Source organism: Bos javanicus, chromosome 14 (genome assembly GCF_032452875.1).
Source record: "Bos javanicus breed banteng chromosome 14, ARS-OSU_banteng_1.0, whole genome shotgun sequence".
In the NCBI taxonomy this organism is placed as follows: domain Eukaryota; kingdom Metazoa; phylum Chordata; class Mammalia; order Artiodactyla; family Bovidae; genus Bos; species Bos javanicus.
This window is the reverse complement of record NC_083881.1, coordinates 19,285,475-19,306,673: the sequence shown is the minus strand read 5'-3', so window position 1 is coordinate 19,306,673 and position 21,199 is coordinate 19,285,475. Positions and strand designations below refer to the sequence as shown.

General features: G+C 42.7%; 1 protein-coding gene across 1 annotated transcript; it reads left to right on the top strand.

The window, feature by feature from the left end:
* Positions 1-15,688: 15,688 nt before the first annotated feature.
* On the top strand, positions 15,689-16,468 carry LOC133260166 (vomeronasal type-1 receptor 4-like). Its single transcript, XM_061438366.1, has one exon. It carries the CDS (start codon positions 15,689-15,691, stop codon positions 16,466-16,468), a length of 780 nt encoding a protein of 259 aa, XP_061294350.1.
* The last annotated feature ends 4,731 nt before the right edge of the window (positions 16,469-21,199 follow it).

Below are 21,199 nucleotides of genomic sequence, written 5' to 3'. Positions count from 1 at the left end.
GGGACCAGATGCCATGATCTTAGTTTTTTGAATGTTGAGTTTTAAGTTAGCTTTTTCACTCTTCTCTTTCACTTTAATCAAGAGGCTCTTAGTCCTCTTGGCTTTCTGCCATAAGGGTGGTGTCATCTGCATATCTGAGGTTATTGATATTTCTCCTGGCAATCTTGATTCCAGCTTGTGCTTCATCCGGCCCAGCATTTTGCATGGTGTACTCTGCACAATTGCACTTATCTCACACGCTAGCAAAATAATGCTCAAAATTTTCTAAGCCAGGCTTCAACAGTATGTGAACCGTGAACTTCCAGATGTTCAAGCTGGATTTAGAAAAGGCAGAGGAACCAGAGATCAAATTGCCAACATCCTCTGCATCATAAAAAAAGCAAGAGAGTTCCAGAGAAAAATCTACTTCTGCATTATTGACTACACCAAAGTCTTTGGCGGTGTGGGTCACAACAAACTATGGAAAATTCTTCAAGAGATAGGAATACCAGACCACTTGACCTGTCTCCTGAGAAATCTGTATGCAGGTCAAGAAGCAACAGTTAGAACCAGACATGGAATAACACACTGGTTCCAAATTGGCAAAGGAGTACATCAAGGCTGTATATTGTCATTCTGCTTATTTAACTTACATGCAGAGTACATTATGCGAAATGCCAGGCTGGATGAAGCACAAGCTGGAATTAAGAGTGCCAGGAGAAGTATCAACAACCTCAGATACACAGATGACCCCATCCTTACAGCAGAAAGCAAAGAAGAACTACAGAGCCTCTTGCTGAAAGTAAAAGAGGAGAGTGAAAAAGTTAGCTTAAAACTCAACATTCAAAAAACTAAGATCATGGCATCTGGTCCCATCACTTCATGGCAATTACATGGGGAAACAGTGAAAGACTTTATCTTTTTGGGCTCCAAAATCACTGCAGATGGTGACTGCATCATGAAATTGAAAGACGCTTGCTCCTTGGAAGAAAAGCTATGACCATCCTAGACAGCATATTGAAAAGTAGAGACATTACTTTCACTACTTTGCCAGTGAAGATCCATCTAGTCAAAGCTATGGTTTTTCCAGTAGTCATGTATGGATGTAAGAGTTGCACTATAAAGAAGGCTGAGTGTTGAAAATTTGATGCTTTTGAACTGTGGTGTTGGAGAAAACTCTTGAGGTCCCTTGGACTGCAAGGAGATCAAACCAGTCAATCCTAAATGAAATCAGTCCTGAATATTCATTGGGAGGACTGATGCTGAAGCTGAAGCTGAAGCTCAAATACTTTGGTTTCCTGATGGGAAGAACTGACTCATTAAGACCCTGATGCTGGGAAAGATTGAAGACAGGAGAAGGGGACGACAGAGGATGAGATGGTTGGATGGCATCACCGACTCAATGGACATGAGTTTGAGTAAACTCTGGGAGTTGGTGATGAACTGGGAAGCCTGGCATGCTGCAGTCCATGGGGTTGCAAAGAGGTGGACATGACTGAGTAACTGAACTGACTGACTCTACATATAAGTTAAATAAACAGGGTGACAGTATACAGCCTTTACATACTCCTTTCCCAATTTGGAATCAGTCTGTTGTTCCATGTCTGGTTCTAACTGTTGCTTCTTGACCTGCATACTGGTTTCTCAGGAGACAGGTAAGGTGGTCTGGTATTCTCATCTCTTGAAGAATTTTCTATAGTTTGTTGTGATCCACACAGTCCAAGGCTTTGGCATAGTCAAAAAAACAGAAGTAGATGTTTTTCTGGAACTCTCTTGCGTTTTCTAGGATCCAAGGAATGCTGGCAATTTGATCTCTGATGCTCTGCTTGAACATCTTGCTTGAATCCAGCTTGAACATCTTGGTTCTTGGTTCACGGACTGTTGAAGCCTGGCTTGGAGAATTTTGAGCATTACTTTCCTAGTGTGTGAGATGAGTGCAATTGTGCGGTAGTTTGAACATTATTTGGCATTGCCTTTGGGATTGGAATGAAAACTGACCTTTTCCAGTCCTGTGGCCATTGCTGAGTTTTCCTAATTTGCTGGCATATTGAGTGCAGCACTTCACAGCATCATCTTTTAGGATTTGAAACAGCTCATCTGAAATTCCATCACCTCCACTAGCTTTGTTCATAGTTATGCTTCCCAAGGCCCACTTGACTTCACATTCCAGGATGTCTGGCTCTAGGTGAGTGATCACACCATCGTTGTTATCTAGGTCATTAAGATCTTTTTTGTATAGTTCTTCTGTGTATTCTTGCCACCTCTTCTGCTTTTGTTAGGTCCGTACTGTTTCTGTCCTTTATTGTGTCCATCTTTACATGAAATGTTCCCTTGGTATCTCTAATTTTCTTGAAGAGATCTCTAGTCTTTCCCATTCTATTGTTTTCCTCTGTTTCTTTGCATTGATCACTGAGGAAGGCTTTCTTATCTCTTCTTACTATTCTTTGGAACTTTAATTTCAAATGGGTATGTCTTTCTTTTTCTCTTTTGCCTTTAGCTTCTCTTCTCTTCTCAGCTATTTGTAAGGCCTTGTCAGACAAGCATTTTGCCTTTTTGCATTTCTTTTTCTTGGGGATGGTCTTGATCACTGCCTCATGTACAATATCTCAAACCTCCGTCCATAGTTCTTCGGGCACTTGGTCTATCAGATCTAATCACTTGAATCTATTTGTCACTTCCACTGTATAACCACTGTATTGATTTATGTCATATCCGAATGGTCTAGTGGTTTTCCGTACTTTCTTCAATCTAAGTCTGAATTTTGCAATAAGGAGTTCATAATATGAACCACAGTCAGCTCCTAGTCTTGTTTTCGGTGACTCTGTAGAGCTGCTTCATCTTGCGGCTGCAAAGAATATAATCAATCTGATTTGGTATTGACCATTATCCTGTCTGATGTGATGGTAAATGGGATTGTTTCTTTCATTTCTTTTTCTGATATTTCGTTGTTAGTGTATAGAACTGCAATAGATTTCTGTATATTAATTTTGTATACAACCTGCAACTTTACCAAAGTCTGTGATTTCTGCTGGCATCTTTAGGGTTTTCTATGTGTAGTATCATGTCGTTAGCAAACAGTCACAGTGTTACCTCTTCCTTTCCTATTTGGATTTCTTTTATGTCTTTTTCTTTTCTGATTGCTGTGGCTAAGACTTCTAAAACTATAGTGAATAGAAGTGGTAAGGGTGAGCATTCTCGTCTTGTTTCTGATATTAGAGAAAATGCTTTCATCTTTTCATAGTTGAGAATAATGTTGACTGAGTTTGTCATATACGGTCTTTATTAGGCAGAAATAAATTGTGGATCATGAGTTTACCTCTTAGTGGAGGAAATTCATCATTTTCATTCAAAAGATGCTGATAGAAAGTTAAGTATAAAATTTAAACCCTCTTTGTATTTTTAACAAAGTATATTTGATTTGCAATATTTTGTAGTTTCAGGTATATAGAATAGTGATTGTTTTTGCACATTATATTCTATTACAGGTTACTACAAAATAATGGCTGTAATTATCTGTGCTGTACATTGTATCTTTGTCGATTATTTATTTTCTACATAGTACTTTGTATCAATTCCATGTTCTTAATTTGTCCTTTCCCCCTTCCCTTTCCCCTTTGGTAACCATGCATTTATTTTTTAGATCAGTGAATTAGTGAGTCTGTTTATGTTTTGCATGTTAGTTCATTTGTGTTTGGGCTTCCCTTGTGGCTCAGCTGGTAAAGAATCCACCTGCAATGTGGGAGACCTGGGTTTGATCCCTGGGTTAGGAAGATCCCCTGGAGAAGCGAAAGGCTGCTGCTGCTGCTAAGTTGCTTCAGTCGTGTCTGACTCTGTGCGACCCCATGGACTGCAGCCTACCAGGCTCCCCCGTCCCTGGGATTCTCCAGGCAAAAACACTGGAGTGGGTTTCCCTTTCCTTCTCCAGTGGGATTTTCCAGGCAAGAGGGAAAGGCTATCCACTCCATATTCTGGCCTGGAGAATTCCATGGACTGTATGGTCCATGGAGTCGCAAAGAGTCGGACATGACTGAGTACCTTTCACTTCATTTGTATTATTTTTTGGAGTCTACATATAAATGATATTATACAGTATTTGTCTTTCTCTGACTTATTTCACTTAGCATAATATTCTGTAGTTCCATCCACATTACTGCAAATGACAAAATTCATTGTTTTTTTATGGCTGAGTAATTTTTTCATTATATAGTATTATATATATATCATGATATATATCTATATATATCTATATATATATATATATATATCTCATGTCTTAATCCAGTTGCCTGTTGATAGATACTTGGGATGCTTCCATGTCTTGGCTGTTGTAAATAATACTGCTGCATACCTTGGTGTGCATTTATCTTTTTGAATTAGTGTTTTCATAACCCATGACTGGCAGTGCTGGGTCACATGGTAGTCCTAGTTTTAGTTTTTTGAGGAACCTCCGTGTTCTTTTCCATAGTGACTGTACCAACTTACATTCCCATTCACATTATACATTATGAGTTCCCTTTTCTCCATCTCCTCTCCAATATTTGTAAATTTTTAGACTTTTCAATCATAGCCATTCTGCCTGGTATGAGGTAATATCTCATTATTGTTTTGATCTGCATGTCTGTAGTAACTCGTGATGTTGAATACCTTTTCATGTGCCCATTAGCCATCTGTATTTCTTCTTTGGAAGAATATCTGTTCAGGTATTTTGCCCATCTTTTGATTTTTTTATACTGAGTTGTATGATCTCCTTGTATATTTTGGAGGTTAACACCTTGTCCGTCATATCATTTGCAAATATTTTCTCACACTCGGTAGGTTATCTTTTCATTTTGTCAGTGGTTGCCTTTGCTGTGCAAAAGCTCTGAGGTTTAATTAGGTCCCACTTGTTTGTTTTTGCTTTTATTTCTCTTGCCTTAGGAGACTGACCCAAAACAAATAGTGCTACTGTTTATGTCAGAGAGTGTTCTGTGTGTATTCTCTTTTAGTAGTTTTTTGGTGTCCCTCCTTCCTTCTAGTGACTTTGAGCTTTGTTTATGCTGCTGCTTCTAATTCCTTTAGGTGGTTGATTAGGTTGTTCATTGAAGATTTTTCTTATTTTTTGAGGAAATCCTGTATTGCTAAAAACTTCCCTCTTAGAACTGCTTTGCTGCATACCATAGATTTTGGAAAGTTGTATTTCCATTTTCATTTGTCTTGAGGTATTTTCTGATTTCATCCTTGATTTTATCAGTGACCAATTGTTTTTCTTTTTTGTATCATGTTATTTAATCTCCACATATTTATCCATTTTCCTTCTGCAATTGATTTTTAGTTTCATACTATTGCAGTTGGAAAAAAAATGATTGATATAATTTCTCCCCTCTTAAATTTGTTGAGGCTTATTTTGTGACCCATACCAAGACACATTACAATTAAAATGTCAAAAATTAAAAACAAGACTATTAAAAGCAACATGGGAATCCTCATGAAACTATTAGCAGATTTTTCAGCAGAAATCTATAGGCCAAGAGGGGAGTGGCTGAAATATATACAAAATGATTTTTTAAAAATCTTCTAACCAGAAATAGTCTATTTGTAAAAATTATAATTCAGAACTGAAGGGAAGCTAAGGAATTTTAAGACAAGGAAAAGCTAAAGGAGTTGATCGTCACTAAAATGGCTTTAAAGAAATGGTAAAATAACTTCTTTATGTTGAGAAAAGAGTACTAAATACAAGAAAACATAAAGGTATACATCTCATAGGTAAAGGTAAATAGACAGTAAAATTTAGAATAACCTAATGTTGTAAAGCCTTTGACTGTGTGGATCACAATATACTGTGGAAAATTCTCTAAGAGATGGGAATACCAGACCACCTGACCTGCCTCTTGAGAAATCTGTATGCAGGTCAGGAAGCAACAGTTAGAACTGGACATGGAACAACAGACTGGTTCCAAATAGGAAAAGGAGTACGTCAAGGCTGTATATTGTCACCCTGCTTATTTAACTTATATGCAGAGTACATCATGAGACATGCCGGGCTGGAAGAAGCACAAGCTGGAATCAAGATTGCTGGGAGAAATATCAATAACCTCAGGTATGTACATGACACCACTCTTATGGCAGAAAGCGAGGAAGAACTAAAGAGCCTCTTGATGAAAGTAAAAGAGGAGAGTGAAAAAGTTGGCTTAAAACTCAACATTCATAAAACAAAGATCATGGCATCTGGTCCCATCATTTCATGGCAAATAGATGGGGAAATAGTGGAAACTGAGGCTTTGTTTTTTGAGCTCCAGAATCACTGCAAATGGTGACTGCATCATGAAATTAAAAGATGCTTACTCTTTGGAGGGAAAGTTATGACCAACCTAGACAGCATATTAAAAAGCATAGACATTACTTTGCCAACAAAGGTCCATCTAGTCAAGGCTATGGTTTTTCCAGTAGTCATGTATGGATGTGAGAGTTGGACTGTAAAAAAAGCTGAGTGCTGAAGAATTGATGCTTTTGAACTGTGATGTTGGAGAAGACTCTTGAGAGTCCCTTGGACTGCAAGGAGATCCAACCAGTCCATCCTAAAGGAGATCAGTCCTGGGTGTTCACTGGAAGGACTGATGTTGAAGCTGAAACTTCAATACTTTGGCCACCTGATGTGAAGAGCTGACTCTTTAGAAAAGACCCTGATGCTGGGAGGGATTGGGGGCAGGAGGAGAAGGGGACGACAGAGGATGAGATGGTTGGATGGCATCACCAACTCAATGAACAAGAGTTTGGGTAAACTCTGGGAGTTGGTGATGGACAGGGAGGCCTGGCGTGCTGCAGTTCATGTGGTCGCAAAGAGTCGGACACGACTGAGCGACTGAACTGAACTGACTGAATGTTGTAAAGGTAGTAGGTTAATCACTTATGAAGCTAGTATAGAGATTAAAAGATAAAAATAGTAAAAAAATATATAACCATAAAATTCATTATAAAATAATTAGTGGTTACACAGGATAAAAAGATGTACAATATCTTTTATAGTAATAGATATTGATACAAAATACCACAAACACAAAATGTTGGTGGGAAATAAATATGTAGAGCTTTAAAATAGGTTCGAACTCAAGTTATTATCATCATAAAGTAGACCATTATAAATATAAATTGTTATATGTAAGTCTCATGGTACCCACAGAGCAAAAACCTATAGTTGCTATCCAAAAGATAAAAAAAAGAGCATTTAAGTATGACCAAAAAAAGGTCAACAAATCACAAAGGAAGAGAAACAAGAAAAATAACAGAGAAATGTGAAACAATCAGAAAATAATATAGCAATAAGTACATACCTATCACTAATTACTTTCAATACAAATGAACTAAACAGTCTAGTCAGAAGATATAGAGTAGGTCTTAACAGGTAAAAAGCAAGACCCATCTATATATTACCTACAAGAGACTTATTTCAGATTTAAGGACATTCACAGATTAAAAGTGAAAGAATATATAGATATTGTATACTATACTTTAATAAAAAAGTAAAGATTTATAGACAATAATTTACATAATTGGGGAAAAAGAAAAGGGATGGCAAAAGATATTCCATGAAAATGGAAATCAAATGAAAGCTTGGTTAGCTATATACTTATATCAGACAAAATAGACTTAAAAACAAAAATTGTAATAAGAGGGCATTACATTATGATATAGGGATCAATCAAAAGGATATAACATAAATATTTATACATCCAACAAGAGTACATACAGACACATACACACACATACGTAACCTATAAGACTGAATCATGAAGAAACAATATCTGAATATTCTTATATACACACACACACAAAGATTAAGTTAGTAATGGATACCCTTCCAAAAAACAAAAATTTTGGACCACGTGGCTTCATTGGTGGATTCTACCAAATATTCAAAGAATTAATACCAATATTTCTCAAATCCTTCCAAAATACAGAAGAGGGATTCCTCCAAATGTATTTCACAAAGCCATTAACCTGATAAAGTTCCCCGGTGGCTAAGCAAGAAAAGAATCTGCCTGCAATGCAGGTGACATAAGAGAAATGGGTTGGGTCCCTGGATCAGGAAGATCCCCTGGAGAAGGAAATGGCAACCCACTCCAGTATTGTCGCCTGAAAAATCCCATGGACAGAGTAGCCTGACAGGCTACAGCCCAGGGCTAACCTGATAACAAAAACAGGCAGGGTATCACGTGGAAAGAAAAATTCAAACCAGTAATTCTGAAGAACATCAATTTCAAAATCCTCATCAAAGTATTAGCAAAGCAAATTCAAAAATATATTAAAAGGATCATCAGATCAGATCAGATCAGTCGCTCAGTTGTGTCTGACTCTTTGTGACCCCATGAATCACAGCACGCCAGGACTCCCTGTCCATCACCAACTCCCACAGTTCACTGAGACTCACATCCATCGAGTCAGTGATGCCATTCAGCCATCTCATCCTCTGTTGTCCCCTTCTCTTGCCCCCAATCCCTCCCAGCATCAGAGTCTTTTCCAATGAGTCAACTCTTCGCATGAGGTGGCCAAAGTACTGGAGTTTCAGCTTTAGCATCATTCCATCCAAAGAAATCCCAGGGCTGATCTCCTTCAGAATGGACTGGTTGGATCTCCTTGTAGTCCAAGGGACTCTCAAGAGTCTTCTCCAACACCACAGTTCAAAACCATCAATTCTTCGGCGCTCAGCCTTCTTCACAGTCCAACTCTTACATCCATACATGACCACAGGAAAAACCATAGCTTTGACTAGACGAACCTTTGTTGGCAAAGTAATGTCTCTGCTTTTCAATATGCTATCTAGGTTGGTCATAACTTTCCTTCCAAGGAGTAAGCGTCTTTTAATTTCATGGCTGCAGTCACCATCTGTAGTGATTTTGACCATGACAAAAGGAGATTTATTCTAGGGCAAGAATGGTTCAACATTTGCAAACCAGTCAATGTGATATACCACATAACAAAATGAACCATAAAAATTATATGATTATTTCAACAGATGAAGAAAAAGTGTTCTACAAAATTCAACGTATATTTATGATTAAAACTCTAAACAAAGTGGGTATAGAGAGGGAGTTACCTTATGGTCCAGTGGTTAGGACCCAGCACTTTCACTGTTGCGCCCCGTGTGCAGTACTTGATCAGGGAACCAGGATCCTGCAACCTGTACAGCACAGCCAATAGAATAAAATAAAACTCAAGAAAAAGTGGGTGTAGAGGAAACATATCTCAATATAATAAAAGCCATATGTGACAAGCTCACAGCTAATATTATACTCAGTGGTAAGAATTTGAAAGCTGTTGTCTAAAATCAGAAACAAGATAAGAATGACCACTGTCACCACTTTCTTTCAGCATAGTACTGGAAGTCCTAGGCATAGCAATCAAACAAGAAAAATGAATACATTGGGAAAGGAAGAAGTAAAAATCTTAGCATTTGCAGGTAACAGGATATTACATTAGAAAATCCTTAAGACTCCACTCAAAAAACAGATTAGAAATAGTAATTTCTATAATAAAAAATAATTAATTCAGACTAGAGAAGATATTGTCTAAGGCTATAAAATACGTTTTTATAGCTACTTTACCTGGAGAATTAGATGGAATTTTTTTTAAATGTGAGTTCTGGTTGAAAACTTGCAATATCTGTTATATTTATATGACTTTTCTCCCATGTGAATTGTCTGATGACTTGTAATGTGTGACCTCTGACTGACAGCTTTTGCACAGGCATGGCATTTTACAGCGTTCTCTTGACTGAATTCTCTGATATACTGTAAGGTGTGAGCTCTGACTGAAGGTTTTTCCACATCTATTCCACTTAGAGTTCTTCTCTGGAATGAAATGCTTGCTGTGCTTCTTCAGAAGCGTTTTGCACACCAGTTACCTTGGTGGTTTCTCTCCAGGGTGACCTCTGGGATGTGTTGCAAGGTAGGAGCTCTGGCCAAAAGTTTTGTCACAGTCATTGCACCTGTGGGGTTTCTCTCCTGTGTGTCCCCTGATGACCAATAAGTGGGAATCCTGACTAAATGCCTTCTCACTCTCACTGTTTATGTAGGGACTGGGTTTCTCTCCACTGTGCTTTTTGATATTCACTGAGAGCCGAGTGTCCCTGAAAGGTCTTCCCACATTCAAAACATACATGCGGTTCCTCTTCCGTGTGAATGGACTGCTGCTGATTGTGTGCTGTGAGGTCACTGAAGCCTTATCCACCCCTACCACACTTTTAGAGCTTCCCTGCACTGTGAATTCTCTGGTGCTCAGTGAAGGATGAAGCTTTGGCTGAAAGCTTTCCTACATTTACCACATTCATAGGCTTTCTCCCCAGTGTGAATTCCCTGATGTTGAGTAAGGGAATTTTTAAAAACGTGTTTATTTAATTTTGGCAGTGCTGGGTCTTCACTGCTGTGTACAGGCTTTCTCTCATGGCGAGGAAAGGCCATTCTGAGTTGCGGTGTGTGGGCTTCTCATTGCGGTGGCTCCTCTTGTTGCAGAGCAAGGGCTCCAGGGCATGCGGGCTTCAGTGGTTGTGGCTCGCAGGCACAGTGGTTGTGGCTCATGGGCTATAGAGTGCAGGTTCAGTAGTTGTGGCTTGTGGGCTTAGTTGCTTGGTTGTGGAATCTTTCTGGACCAGGGTTCGAACCTCTGTCCCCTCCATTGGTCCACCAGGGAAGTCCTTGAGTAAGGAATTGTTCTCAAGTCATTCTCTGAGTTTGCTACGTTTCTATGTGGTCTCTCTAATGAATTAACTGGTGCTGAATGAAAGATTTGGTGAGGCTGAAGAGTTTTCCACACTCATTACACTGAAAAGATTTGCCCCCAGAATGGCTTCTCAGGTGCTGAGTACGGTGTACTCTGCAGATGAGGCCTTGTCATGTTCTGTGCATTTGGATTTCCCTCCCACATGAATTATGTGGTGTTGAGTTACTGATGAACTTTTACTGCTGAATGCTTTCCCATATTCTTTGCAATCACAAAAATTCGCTCTGGTACCAAGTGTCTGCATCTGAATAGAGCATCCTCTGATCAGGGCTTCTTCTGCATCCAAGGACCCTTGTGAGCGTGAATTATCTGTGTTTCAAAAGAAACATGCTGCTCTGGCTGACGGCTTTTTAACATTCACTGAAGACAGCTTCTTTCCAGCACGAGCTCTGTTGTGTCCAAAAGTCTGGGAAGACCATCAATTTGTTGCCACATTTCTAGCACTCTGGAGTTTCTTCCCTGAGCTGACTGAGCATCCCATTTCAGAACCTTTTTCTGGTAGGGATGCTGGGCTGTCTACACAGAACTGACAACGCTGGTAGCCCCTCTTTCCATCAGTAATAGCCAAGTGGTGTTTGTGACTTGCTCCAGAGTTGTGCTGAGTTGCCTCTGCCCCCCAGCCTTGACCTCCAGCTGCCTTGGCACTTCCAGGCCTCATATACTCTGGTTTCTGGAAGATGGTTCTTGGTGAGGAAAGATGATCTCTCATCCCAAGTGTCTTTGTGAAGCCTTCAGTCTGAGAGATACAATCAATTAAAAGTTCTTTTGAGTACTATGGTGGGAATTAGATTATATGGCAATAATGAGACTGGGATAACAGGACGGAATTTAATGCCTGGTGACATTAATTACCATGTTATTAAAATCCACAATTTAAAAAGTTTCCCTTAAGGGCAGATGTATGTTGATGTATGGCAAAACCAATACAATATTGTAAAGTAAAAAAATATATAATAATAATAAAAAGTTTCCCTTAATTAAATGCTTTTTATGGTCCAGACATATTTTATAGCACCTTTTGTATAATTAATACATTTAATTCACACCACTACCTTACCTCTGAAGTAGGTCCCATTATTATCTCCATTTTATAGATGATGAAACTGAAGAAGTTGCCAAAGGCTATATAACAAAATACAAACAAAAGCAATCTGGCTCCACAGATATTGCTTTAAACGACTTCATTTCTCAGAGGAAAACAGGAAACAACTCAAATGTTCAATGGTTACAATATTACATTCCATAGAAATTTTGGAAAATAATGTGGCCTGGGTAGATGTCAGTTTTTATGTTAGATTAATGTAGCAGAACACAATTTACATATAAGTACACTTTTAAAAGTTACATTAAAAGCCCTTTGTAAAAATGAAACTACCTCCTACTTTGGGTGTGGTGAGGGATTACAGGTGACTTTTTCATTTTAAAAATTAATTGTAATCAATTTGTCTTCTTTTTCTGGGAATCTGGCAAGCTAGGTTATTCAGACCAATCATTGTCCCTCCCAAGAAAATGAAGGGTATGTGATACTGTGACTTAGAAGAAATATGTATTCGATTATTCATAGGTCCCAATATATTTCTCATGTAAATGGCTTCCGTCTTCACCTTCTGGCTCCAAGTCCCAAACCGCTAGAATAGTCCAGGTGTTGAGAGTGACCAGTTATCTTTTGTTATGCGACTGAGGTGACTTTTTGGAAGCTCTTTAGAATGGGGCTGGCTGCCAGGGGAAGCAGCCTGTGAACAGAGGGTTGGGCTTTTCAGGACCACCCCGATTTCTGGGAATGGGAGGGTAGCTGGGGGGTCTGTCAGTCACCCGTGGATAATGATGTAGTCAATCTTGACTATGTGAAAAAGCCTCCATAAAAACCCTAAAGTCAGCTTTCTGGCCCCTTTGCAGAAAGCTTTAAAAGCAGGGAACCCACATGCTTCCACCCATCTCCATGTGGGGCCTCAGGCCTCAGAGGACAGATACTCCTGGCTGTTGAGTCATATCTTTTAATATCCTTTAATGATAAATCAGTGATCTAAAGAGTCATTGGGATAGTAAGCAAGAAGTAATAAGCAGGAGGAATGAACAAAATATTAAAAAATTTATAGTAGGTTAACAAAGTCAACACTTGGTTCTTTGAAGAAACAAAGTTCACAAATGCCTATTGAAGCCAGTCAAGAAAAAGAAACACCAAGAGTCAACATCTCAGATGGAAACATGCTGCACATATAAAAAGATGAGGGTGTAATTTTGCCCATGATTCAGTGCTGTAGTTTCTGTGAGACAGAAACTTAATTTAGGGATCAGAGGATGTGTCCCTCAGGAAGTGGCCTGTATGATGAGAAGTGTGTGTGTCCATGTCTGTGTGTGTGTGTCTGGTGTCTGTGTGTGTCAATCTGTATCTGTGTTGTGTGTGTGCCTGTGTTGTCTGTGTCTGTGTGTTGTGTGTGTGTGTCTGTTGTCTGTGTGTCTATCTGTATCTGTGTTGTGTGTGTGCCTGTGTTGTCTGTGTCTGTGTGTTGTGTGTGTGTCTGTGTGTCTGTGACTATTGTCTGTGTGTGTCTATCTGTATCTGTGTTGTGTGTGTGCCTGTGTTGTCTGTGTCTGTGTGTCTATCTGTGTCTGTGTTTTGTGTTGTCTGTCTGTATTGTGTCTGTGTGTGTGTGGTGGTAACAGCACAAAGGCCCAAGTGCTCTGGTAGAAGGGCAGGAATGGCAGTGGGCTGGAGTGGGGGATCTTGGTGGGCTGATGGGGTACAGCTGTGGGTGGGGAGGCTCCTGAGAAGGCCCATCAGAGGCGGTGGTGCTGGGATGACGAGGGAGGGAGGTGAGCCACCGAGTTTCCAGAGTGGTTGCTGCATCTCCACACTCTGGCCAGGCCAGGCTCAGGACTCCTTCCCCAGGCTGCCCATCTGCTCCCAAGATGACCCAAGGCTTCCTCTAGGCTCCGGGCTACAGCCTCTCTCTCAGCACTTTGTCCAGGGAAAGGTACCCAAGGGACTGGGAAGGCACTGGCTGGGCCAGTCTCTGACCTGAGGGGCTGCTTGGCATCCTCTCCTCTCCTTGGATGGGGAAGAAGGAACAGCCACGATCCCGGCGCCTACTTCCTTTCCCTTCATCTCCTGCCCACTGAACGGACATGCAACTCCTCCCCCTTCAGGGTGTGGGCATAGCAGGGAGGTCCCGTTCACACACGCACCCCCACCAGATCACCAGCTCACTTCACAGAAGGTGCAAATCTAAGAAGCAAAGGCACAGCTAAGAAAACTTCATGAAGCAAAGGAACCATAGCTGGGGGGTGAAGGCGTGGTTAGAAGTCATCAAGGCTGTGTCAGGATCATGCAGGCTGGAAGATGTTTGCAAACCCCTGACGTCCTGTATACAGGGATGAGACCGGAGGGGAAGGGACTAGGACTGCCAGGACTGGAAACAGCACCCACCCCTGGCTGGGAGCGCTGGTGCACAGCTGGGGACCATCCGTGGGTCACCTTGAACTTAACAGAGGGACATCCCTGTTAGAAGGGACAACAATGAACCCATGTGGGAGACTGGCTGGGGGAGTCCCTGTTCCCCACTGAGCAATACCACCCTCCCCGCAGTTGACATAAACCTCCCCCTGTAGCCCCAGGAGCTGGAAGACCTTCCCTTCGGCAGTGCATGCTGCTCGTTAGGCCTCCTGCTTAATCACGGGTAACCGCTGCTGTACTCGCACCTGGGACACACGTGCATACCTCCCTGGAGATACCCAGACTCCCTGTTCAGGGTCAGTGCAGGTGACACAGTGACAGCCGCTCTGGGGCCAGACTTGCAAAGCCCATGCCTATATCAGTGGCCGCAGACGCCCCCTGCACATCCTGCTGGTCACTCCCTACCCGGAGGCCCAGCAACGCAGGTGAGTCTGAGTGTCCTCGGGGCTCAGGTCAGGGCTGGGCTGCTAGTGGGCTCGTGCTTCCTGGCGGGGGTGCTTGGGGCTCAGATCTGAGCCCACAAGAGCCTGGCCTCCAGTCTCAGGTGGCACCCAGTCTTGCCTGGGTCCCGTTGCAGCAGGACTGTGTGGGCTGCGGCAGCTTGTGGTGGGGACTCTGACTCCCCAGAAGTGTGGGGGCTAAAGCTGTCCTAAAGGCTCCATGCATGCTGAATTCCAGCCTGCCTCTGACTCTCTTTACTTTTCTGCTTTCTCAGTGAAGAAAGAGAAAGATAACCATTTTTAGTTATCATGCTATCCCCCTGGCTTTCTCCTTGCTGGTCTCCTTTTCATTCTAAAACTAAATTCAGATATCCTGGAGTCTGGACAACCTTCACATATTCCTTGATGTTACTTCCTCCAGACATTTGCACATTTCTTATTCTGATAATTTAAATTTAATTGTTAAATGTGTTTATGAGTTTGTTCCTCTAAAATCAGAAATGAAGACTTCACCAATCATTGAGTTGGGAATAAGCAGGGGTTCGATAGAGTAGAAGAGAGAGAAGGCCTGACCTGGGTGAGCATAAGCTGTCCCTCTGTGTGCTCTGCTCACGGTGACTGGAGGTACTAACCATTGGCCATCCCAGTGATTCCGTTGATTTCTTTGGTTGACAAACTCTCTCAGGCCTTCAGAGTCCCTTCTCTCTCAGTGCAGATGGTGAGGGCCAGGGTCCCTGTGATCCCTTCTCCATCAGTGCAGATGGTGAGGGCCAGGGTCCCTGTGATCCCTTCTCCATCAGTGCAGATGGTGAGGGCCAGGGTCCCTGTGATCCCTTCTCTCTCAGTGCAGATGGCGAGGGCCAGAGTCCCTGTGATCCCTTCTTTGTCTGTGCAGATGGTGAGGGCCAGGGTCCCTGTGATTCCTTCTCTCTCAGTGCAGATGGTGAGGGCCAGGGTCCCTGTGATTCCTGGGCTTACCATGCTATTTTGTTATGTTCCAGGAGGCCACCTGGTTCCCCAGCCACACGCCAGCACAGACATAGCACAGGTGACTACTGATGCCATGGTCCTGAAGGCTGTATTCCTCTTCCAGGCGGGAGCTGGCATTCTGGGAAACTCCTTCCTCCTGTCCACCTATAGCTCCTCCTTTCTCACTGCACACAGGCCAAAGCCCACAGACGTGGTTCTGTCCAGCTTGGCTGTGGCCAACTCCTTGGTTCTCGTCTCCAAGGGGACACCTCATGTGGTGGGTGTGCTGGGACTCCCAGGTGCCCTGGGGACCGCTGGGTGCAAAGTCACCTACTACTTGCGCAGGGTGTCCCGGGATCGTTCTCTCTGCACCACCTGCCTGCTGAGCTGCCTGCAGGCCACCACCATTAGCCCCAAGAGTGCGGTATGGGCAGCCCTCAAGGGCTGGGCGTCAAAGAATGTGGGCTCCTCCTGCCTGTTCTGCTGGACCCTGAATCTGGCAATCAACTCCTTCTCTCCCATGCAGGTAAGTGTCTCCTGGGACAATAACAGTGTTTCCAGAACAGAGAACCTCCTCTTTTGCCAGTACAAGTTCTCCCTGTCTGGAATATCTGTAATCCCAGTCTCCTTTGTGGGTGCCATGTTAATAGTCCTTATGATCTTGGCCAGCGTCCACATGGTGTGTCTCCTGCATAGTCCCCACCAGAGAGTGCATTACATCCACCACTCCAGCCTCGCCCGTAGGACGTCTCCTGAGAAAGGGGCCGCTGACACCATCCTGCTTGTGGTGGCTAACTTGATTCCCTTTTACTTTCTCAATTCCGTGTATATATTTTATGACACAAAGTCTTTTAGTTCCTACTTGTGGCTGTAGCACACGCTAAAGCTTCTTGCTGTATGCTTTCCCTCCCTCAGCCCCTTAGTGCTATTGCTTCAGAACTCCAGAGTCCTGGGGTCTTGCTTTTAGACCCTGGGAGTGTCAGCCAGTCTCTCCTCTCTTTTGCCTGCCTGCATAGCTTCCTTCCTTTCTTCCACAGGCTTTTCATGAAACTCCTGCAAAGTGCTTGTTATTAATACAAATAGATCCAGAACACTCTTACCAATCTTTGCAGGACCTCACAGCCTATCAAAGAGACAAAGTGTAACATTAATAAATCCAGTACAACACAGTGTGGTTTTAACTTAAGATATTTAGAGGAAAAATAATTTATCTCACACATAGCAATATTAATGTTTTTCTTTCTCTTCCATGTGTATGGGAAGAAAGGTAGGTATAATCTGGGAGAACTCTATCGGGATTTTAATAAGTTTCTTTGCTGTTATAGGAAATTGAGTAAAATAAAGCAAGTAAGAGCATAGCATTAGCATTTATCAGATATAGTTTTCATCTGGACCATACCACTTCTTCAGGGCTATGTGATTTTATACTATTTAGCCATTTTGAGTTTCAGTATATTTTATGTCATAGAATTATAATGAAGGTAACTGTGACTCTGTGACACTAGTATCAGTGTCTAATGCTGCATGTCTTTTTAGTTACTATAATTAGCAAAATATGTTATTAACGGATAATTGATAGATACATGACAATTATGGAAAATTTAAGAATATTGGAACACAATTCACATTAAGGTAATACTGATTTCATTAGTTTTAACAAACTCCATGAGTTATGTTTCATCACATATTCTAAGTCAGATATACTGTATACATTGTTATTATTAGTATAACTCTCTAACACACATGATATAATTATTGCCCTTTTCCATGTGGATTGTATGACTCCTGTATCATTTCCAAGGTTGCACAGCAAAGAAGTATAATATTTTTAAATGGGTTATTCGCCAACACTTAGATTCTTTATATAATTTAATATTGCACAAACAGATACTTAATAAAGAGCAGTAAACTATGAGTTTTAAGAAAAAAAAAGGGGAGAAGATTTCCATTGGCTTACTTAAGAACAAGGGCTTCCCTTGTAGCTCATCTGGTAATGAATCCACCTACAATGCAGGAGACCCCAGTTTAATTCCTAGGTCTGGAAGATCCCCTACAAAAGACATAGTCTACCCACTCCAGTATTCTTGGACTTCCCTGGTGGCTCAGATGGTAAAGAATCCACTTGCAATGCAGGAGGCCTGGGTTCAATCCCTGGTTTGGGAAGATCCCACTCCAGTATTCTGGCCTGGAGAATTCCGTGGACTGTATAGTCATGGAATCGCAAAGAGCTGGACACTTTGACTTTCACTTTCACTTAAAAAGGAAGTAATCATAAGTTAAATCCTGTGACCTGCCTTGATTGATTATGCTCACTTTACTTGTTGCTGCAGAAGACTGGTATGTCCTTCAAATGTAATCGAAACAATGTTTGCTCAAGTTGTTTTTGTTGAAGGAACTTGGAGTCAGATGGTGCAGTTTGAACTGAGCTACTAAAGGTGGGCTAAGACCACTGACCCTCCAGCTGGGCATGTGCAAGTTTCCACTCACTCACCTTCTGACTTCAGAGGGCTAAGAGCAACCCCCTGGGAACACCCTGGCGTTGCCACTTCCTGAGTATGTGTTCTAAAGCGTGCAGCTTAGGTGTGCCTGTGCTGGACAATTACCTCACCTTCTTCTCATTGCCCGTTACATTTCCCTACACTTGCCACATCTCAGCTTTACCCACACAGATCACAAGCCCTTCACCTTCTGGGGGGCTGGGGACCAGACTTGTTCTGTCTCCACACTTGGCTGCCTCATGGATAAGCTCCCTCTCAGCTGCATGGCTTGGCTTCTCAGCATTTGGCTTGCTGCAGATGGCTCAGTGGTAAAGAATCTGCCTGTTGATGCAGAATGCAGGATATGCTAGAGACGTGGGGTCAACCCTGGGTCAGGAAGATTCCCTGGAGGAGGGCATGGCAACCCGCTCCAGTATTCTTCCTGGGAAATCCATGGACAGAGGAGCCTGTTGGACTACAGTCTGCAGGGTCACAAAGAGTCGAACATACCTGAGCACACATGCAATTTGGGGAAATCAAACCTGGTTCCGTAACTTATATAACCCAGAGAATTGAAAGTTGCAGTATCTGTGAATTCCTTATACCCAGCCTAGTGTGTGTTAAATGCAGAGAAAGTGCTCCCATTTGTCACTCAACTCGGGGGAGCTCATTGAATCGTTTTGCTGCCCACACCAAGGGACAATTCAGATGCTCACCTTGGTGTGTAAATAAATAAAGCTCAGATGAATCCATGTTAAATGTTACAGCATAAAGGTATTCACATTTATTATTTATTTTGTGGTTCCAGTAACTATTTGCTCCAGGAAAAGCATAAACAGTTCTGAATAATAAACATTGGGTTTCTGATTAGCTATAACTTTTCCAAAACCACGGATCCTCTGATGGCTCCATGTGGCTTCTGAAGGGAGTAAATAGTGAGCCCACAAAGAACAACTTTGAACCACATCCTGGTAAACAGACAAAGCTAGTGAAAAGTAAAAGAAAAAACAGACCATCGCAGGTCCTGGAAATTGACGTAGGAGCAAGCCAAAATGAAGACACAATCACTCTGAAAAGTCAGCTGCGTCTTTGAAGAACAGAGAGGTCGGTGGCACCTAACCCTGACCCACACCCTCTTTTCCCTGACACACTCCATCTCTCCTGCTGAAAACTCGGGCTGCCAAGGATTTACTCCATCGGGTGTGACGAGGAGGATGGGGATTCCTCCTCCTCCATCTCCAGGCAGGAGACTGGAAGGAATCTCCCTGAAAGAGTCAGGCTGCCAATACTTCTCATATCCCCAGCATCATGTGAAAAGGGCACAATTCAAGGGTTAAGGTTAAGGGTTCCATTTCCTGTCAGTCTCCTTGGAAGCAGGAATCAATCTCTCCTGTGAAAGGTACACCACCTGAGACCTGAGGCCTGAGGCTGCAGGGCTGGAGGCCTGCTGGCTTCTGCACGTTAGTTCCTTCTGGAAGCCTTCTGTCATGACTGCTGAGGTGCCATTACTTTTGTGACAACCGAGGCCAACTCCTCTCTCGGCCTATTTCTGAGAAAAGCTGAGCCTGAGCCTCTGCAGATTCTCTGCATTTCTTGGCAGAGACTGACCCACACCCTCCCATCCTGCCAGACCCCTTGTACAAACACCTCCCCTTTAAGAGTTCTTTTTCCTCATCCAGATAATAACACCCAAGTCAGCAAACCAGCCGACAGATCTCCAGCTGGTCCCTTTCTACCTCAGCCACTTCAGAGTCACTCTCTCAGAAGTACTTTAGCTCAATGACTTACTGCTGTGTCCCTTTCTTTGGCACAGTGCCATCCCTGGTGAGCCCCATCTCATGTCGCCATGACGGCCTTGCTCAGGTGAGCTGGACACAGTGCCCCAAAGTGGCCCGATGGAAGCACCGTACCTTCAAAATGACCAACACCCCAAATCCACCATCAACATGGTGGTCCAGAGACTGGGGATGTGTGTGTGCCTCCCACAAAACCGTTGCTCAGGAGACCCCAGCATCTATCAACAATCTTCTCCATGTTCTCCTGACCCTTTTCCTTCCTCTTTTCTGCTGATATCTTGCTAGATTGTTCACGGAGAGATTAGATACCATCCAGCAAGAGCAGACTCATCTCTCCAACACATGAGAAAAGAACAGACACTGGCCTGCAGCCACTTTATCCTCCTCAGCCTGCCTGGCCCATCATGGCAGCAAAAGGCGTCCCTTCTCCCATCAGAAGCAAACCCCAGGTAAAAGACTTAGATGTGAGGGAAACCAGATTACTGTCTTGAGCTTCAGACACTTCAGGGCTTCCCAGGTAGCTCAGATGGTAAAGAATCTGCCTGCGATGCAGGAGACTGGGGTTTGATCTCTGGATCAGGAAGATCCCCTGGAGAAGGGGCTGGCAACCCCCTCCAGTATTCTTGCCTGGAGAATTCCATGAACAGAGAAGCCTGGGGTCCATGGGGTTGCAAAGAGTCAGGCATGACTGAGCGACTAACACATACATATACATACAGACAGACACTTTAAAAAACAAAAACAAAGCAACACCCTCAAAACAGCAAGTGCAAAAAGGGTGTGCTGAGCCTTCCCCTCTTTCTTCCTGGAAGCAGGAGAGAAAATATCCACCCCTACCCACACAGAATATGTCCTTCATCTGCTGGAAGGTGAATGACATTGTTATTGTCAAGGGCAGAAAGTTGAGAACAAGGGAATTCTGTACAAACAGACCTTTTCCGCCTTAGCCTCCGCACATGGTGTACCTCCTTTTTCACAATCACCTCTCTTTGTTCAACAGAAAAGCATTTAGGTTTTGCCACTTCTCCGGGTCTTTCTTCATTTCCTTGGGAGGGTGCCCTGGGTCACGTAAAACTCATGGGAAATAAATGTAGATGCTTCTCTCCTGTGCATCGGTCTTGTGTCCACTTTGTTCTCAGGATCAGCTGTCAACCCTCCGAGGGTGGAAGTGTGGTTTTGTCTTGGCGACATCTTTCTTGCTGGGATCACTGAATTCTACCTTGTTCCTTGGCTTAATTCCTCAGTATGCTAACATGCTGTCAGCTACCATCTTCAGAAATTCTGAAAATGAAACACATTCTCACCATATGATCCAGCCATTGAACTGTTTGG

Bases quoted from the DNA above. Each gene is read 5' to 3' on its own strand.
- LOC133260166 (XM_061438366.1), top strand. From the start codon at position 15,689: ATGGTCCTGAAGGCTGTATTCCTCTTCCAGGCGGGAGCTGGCATTCTG.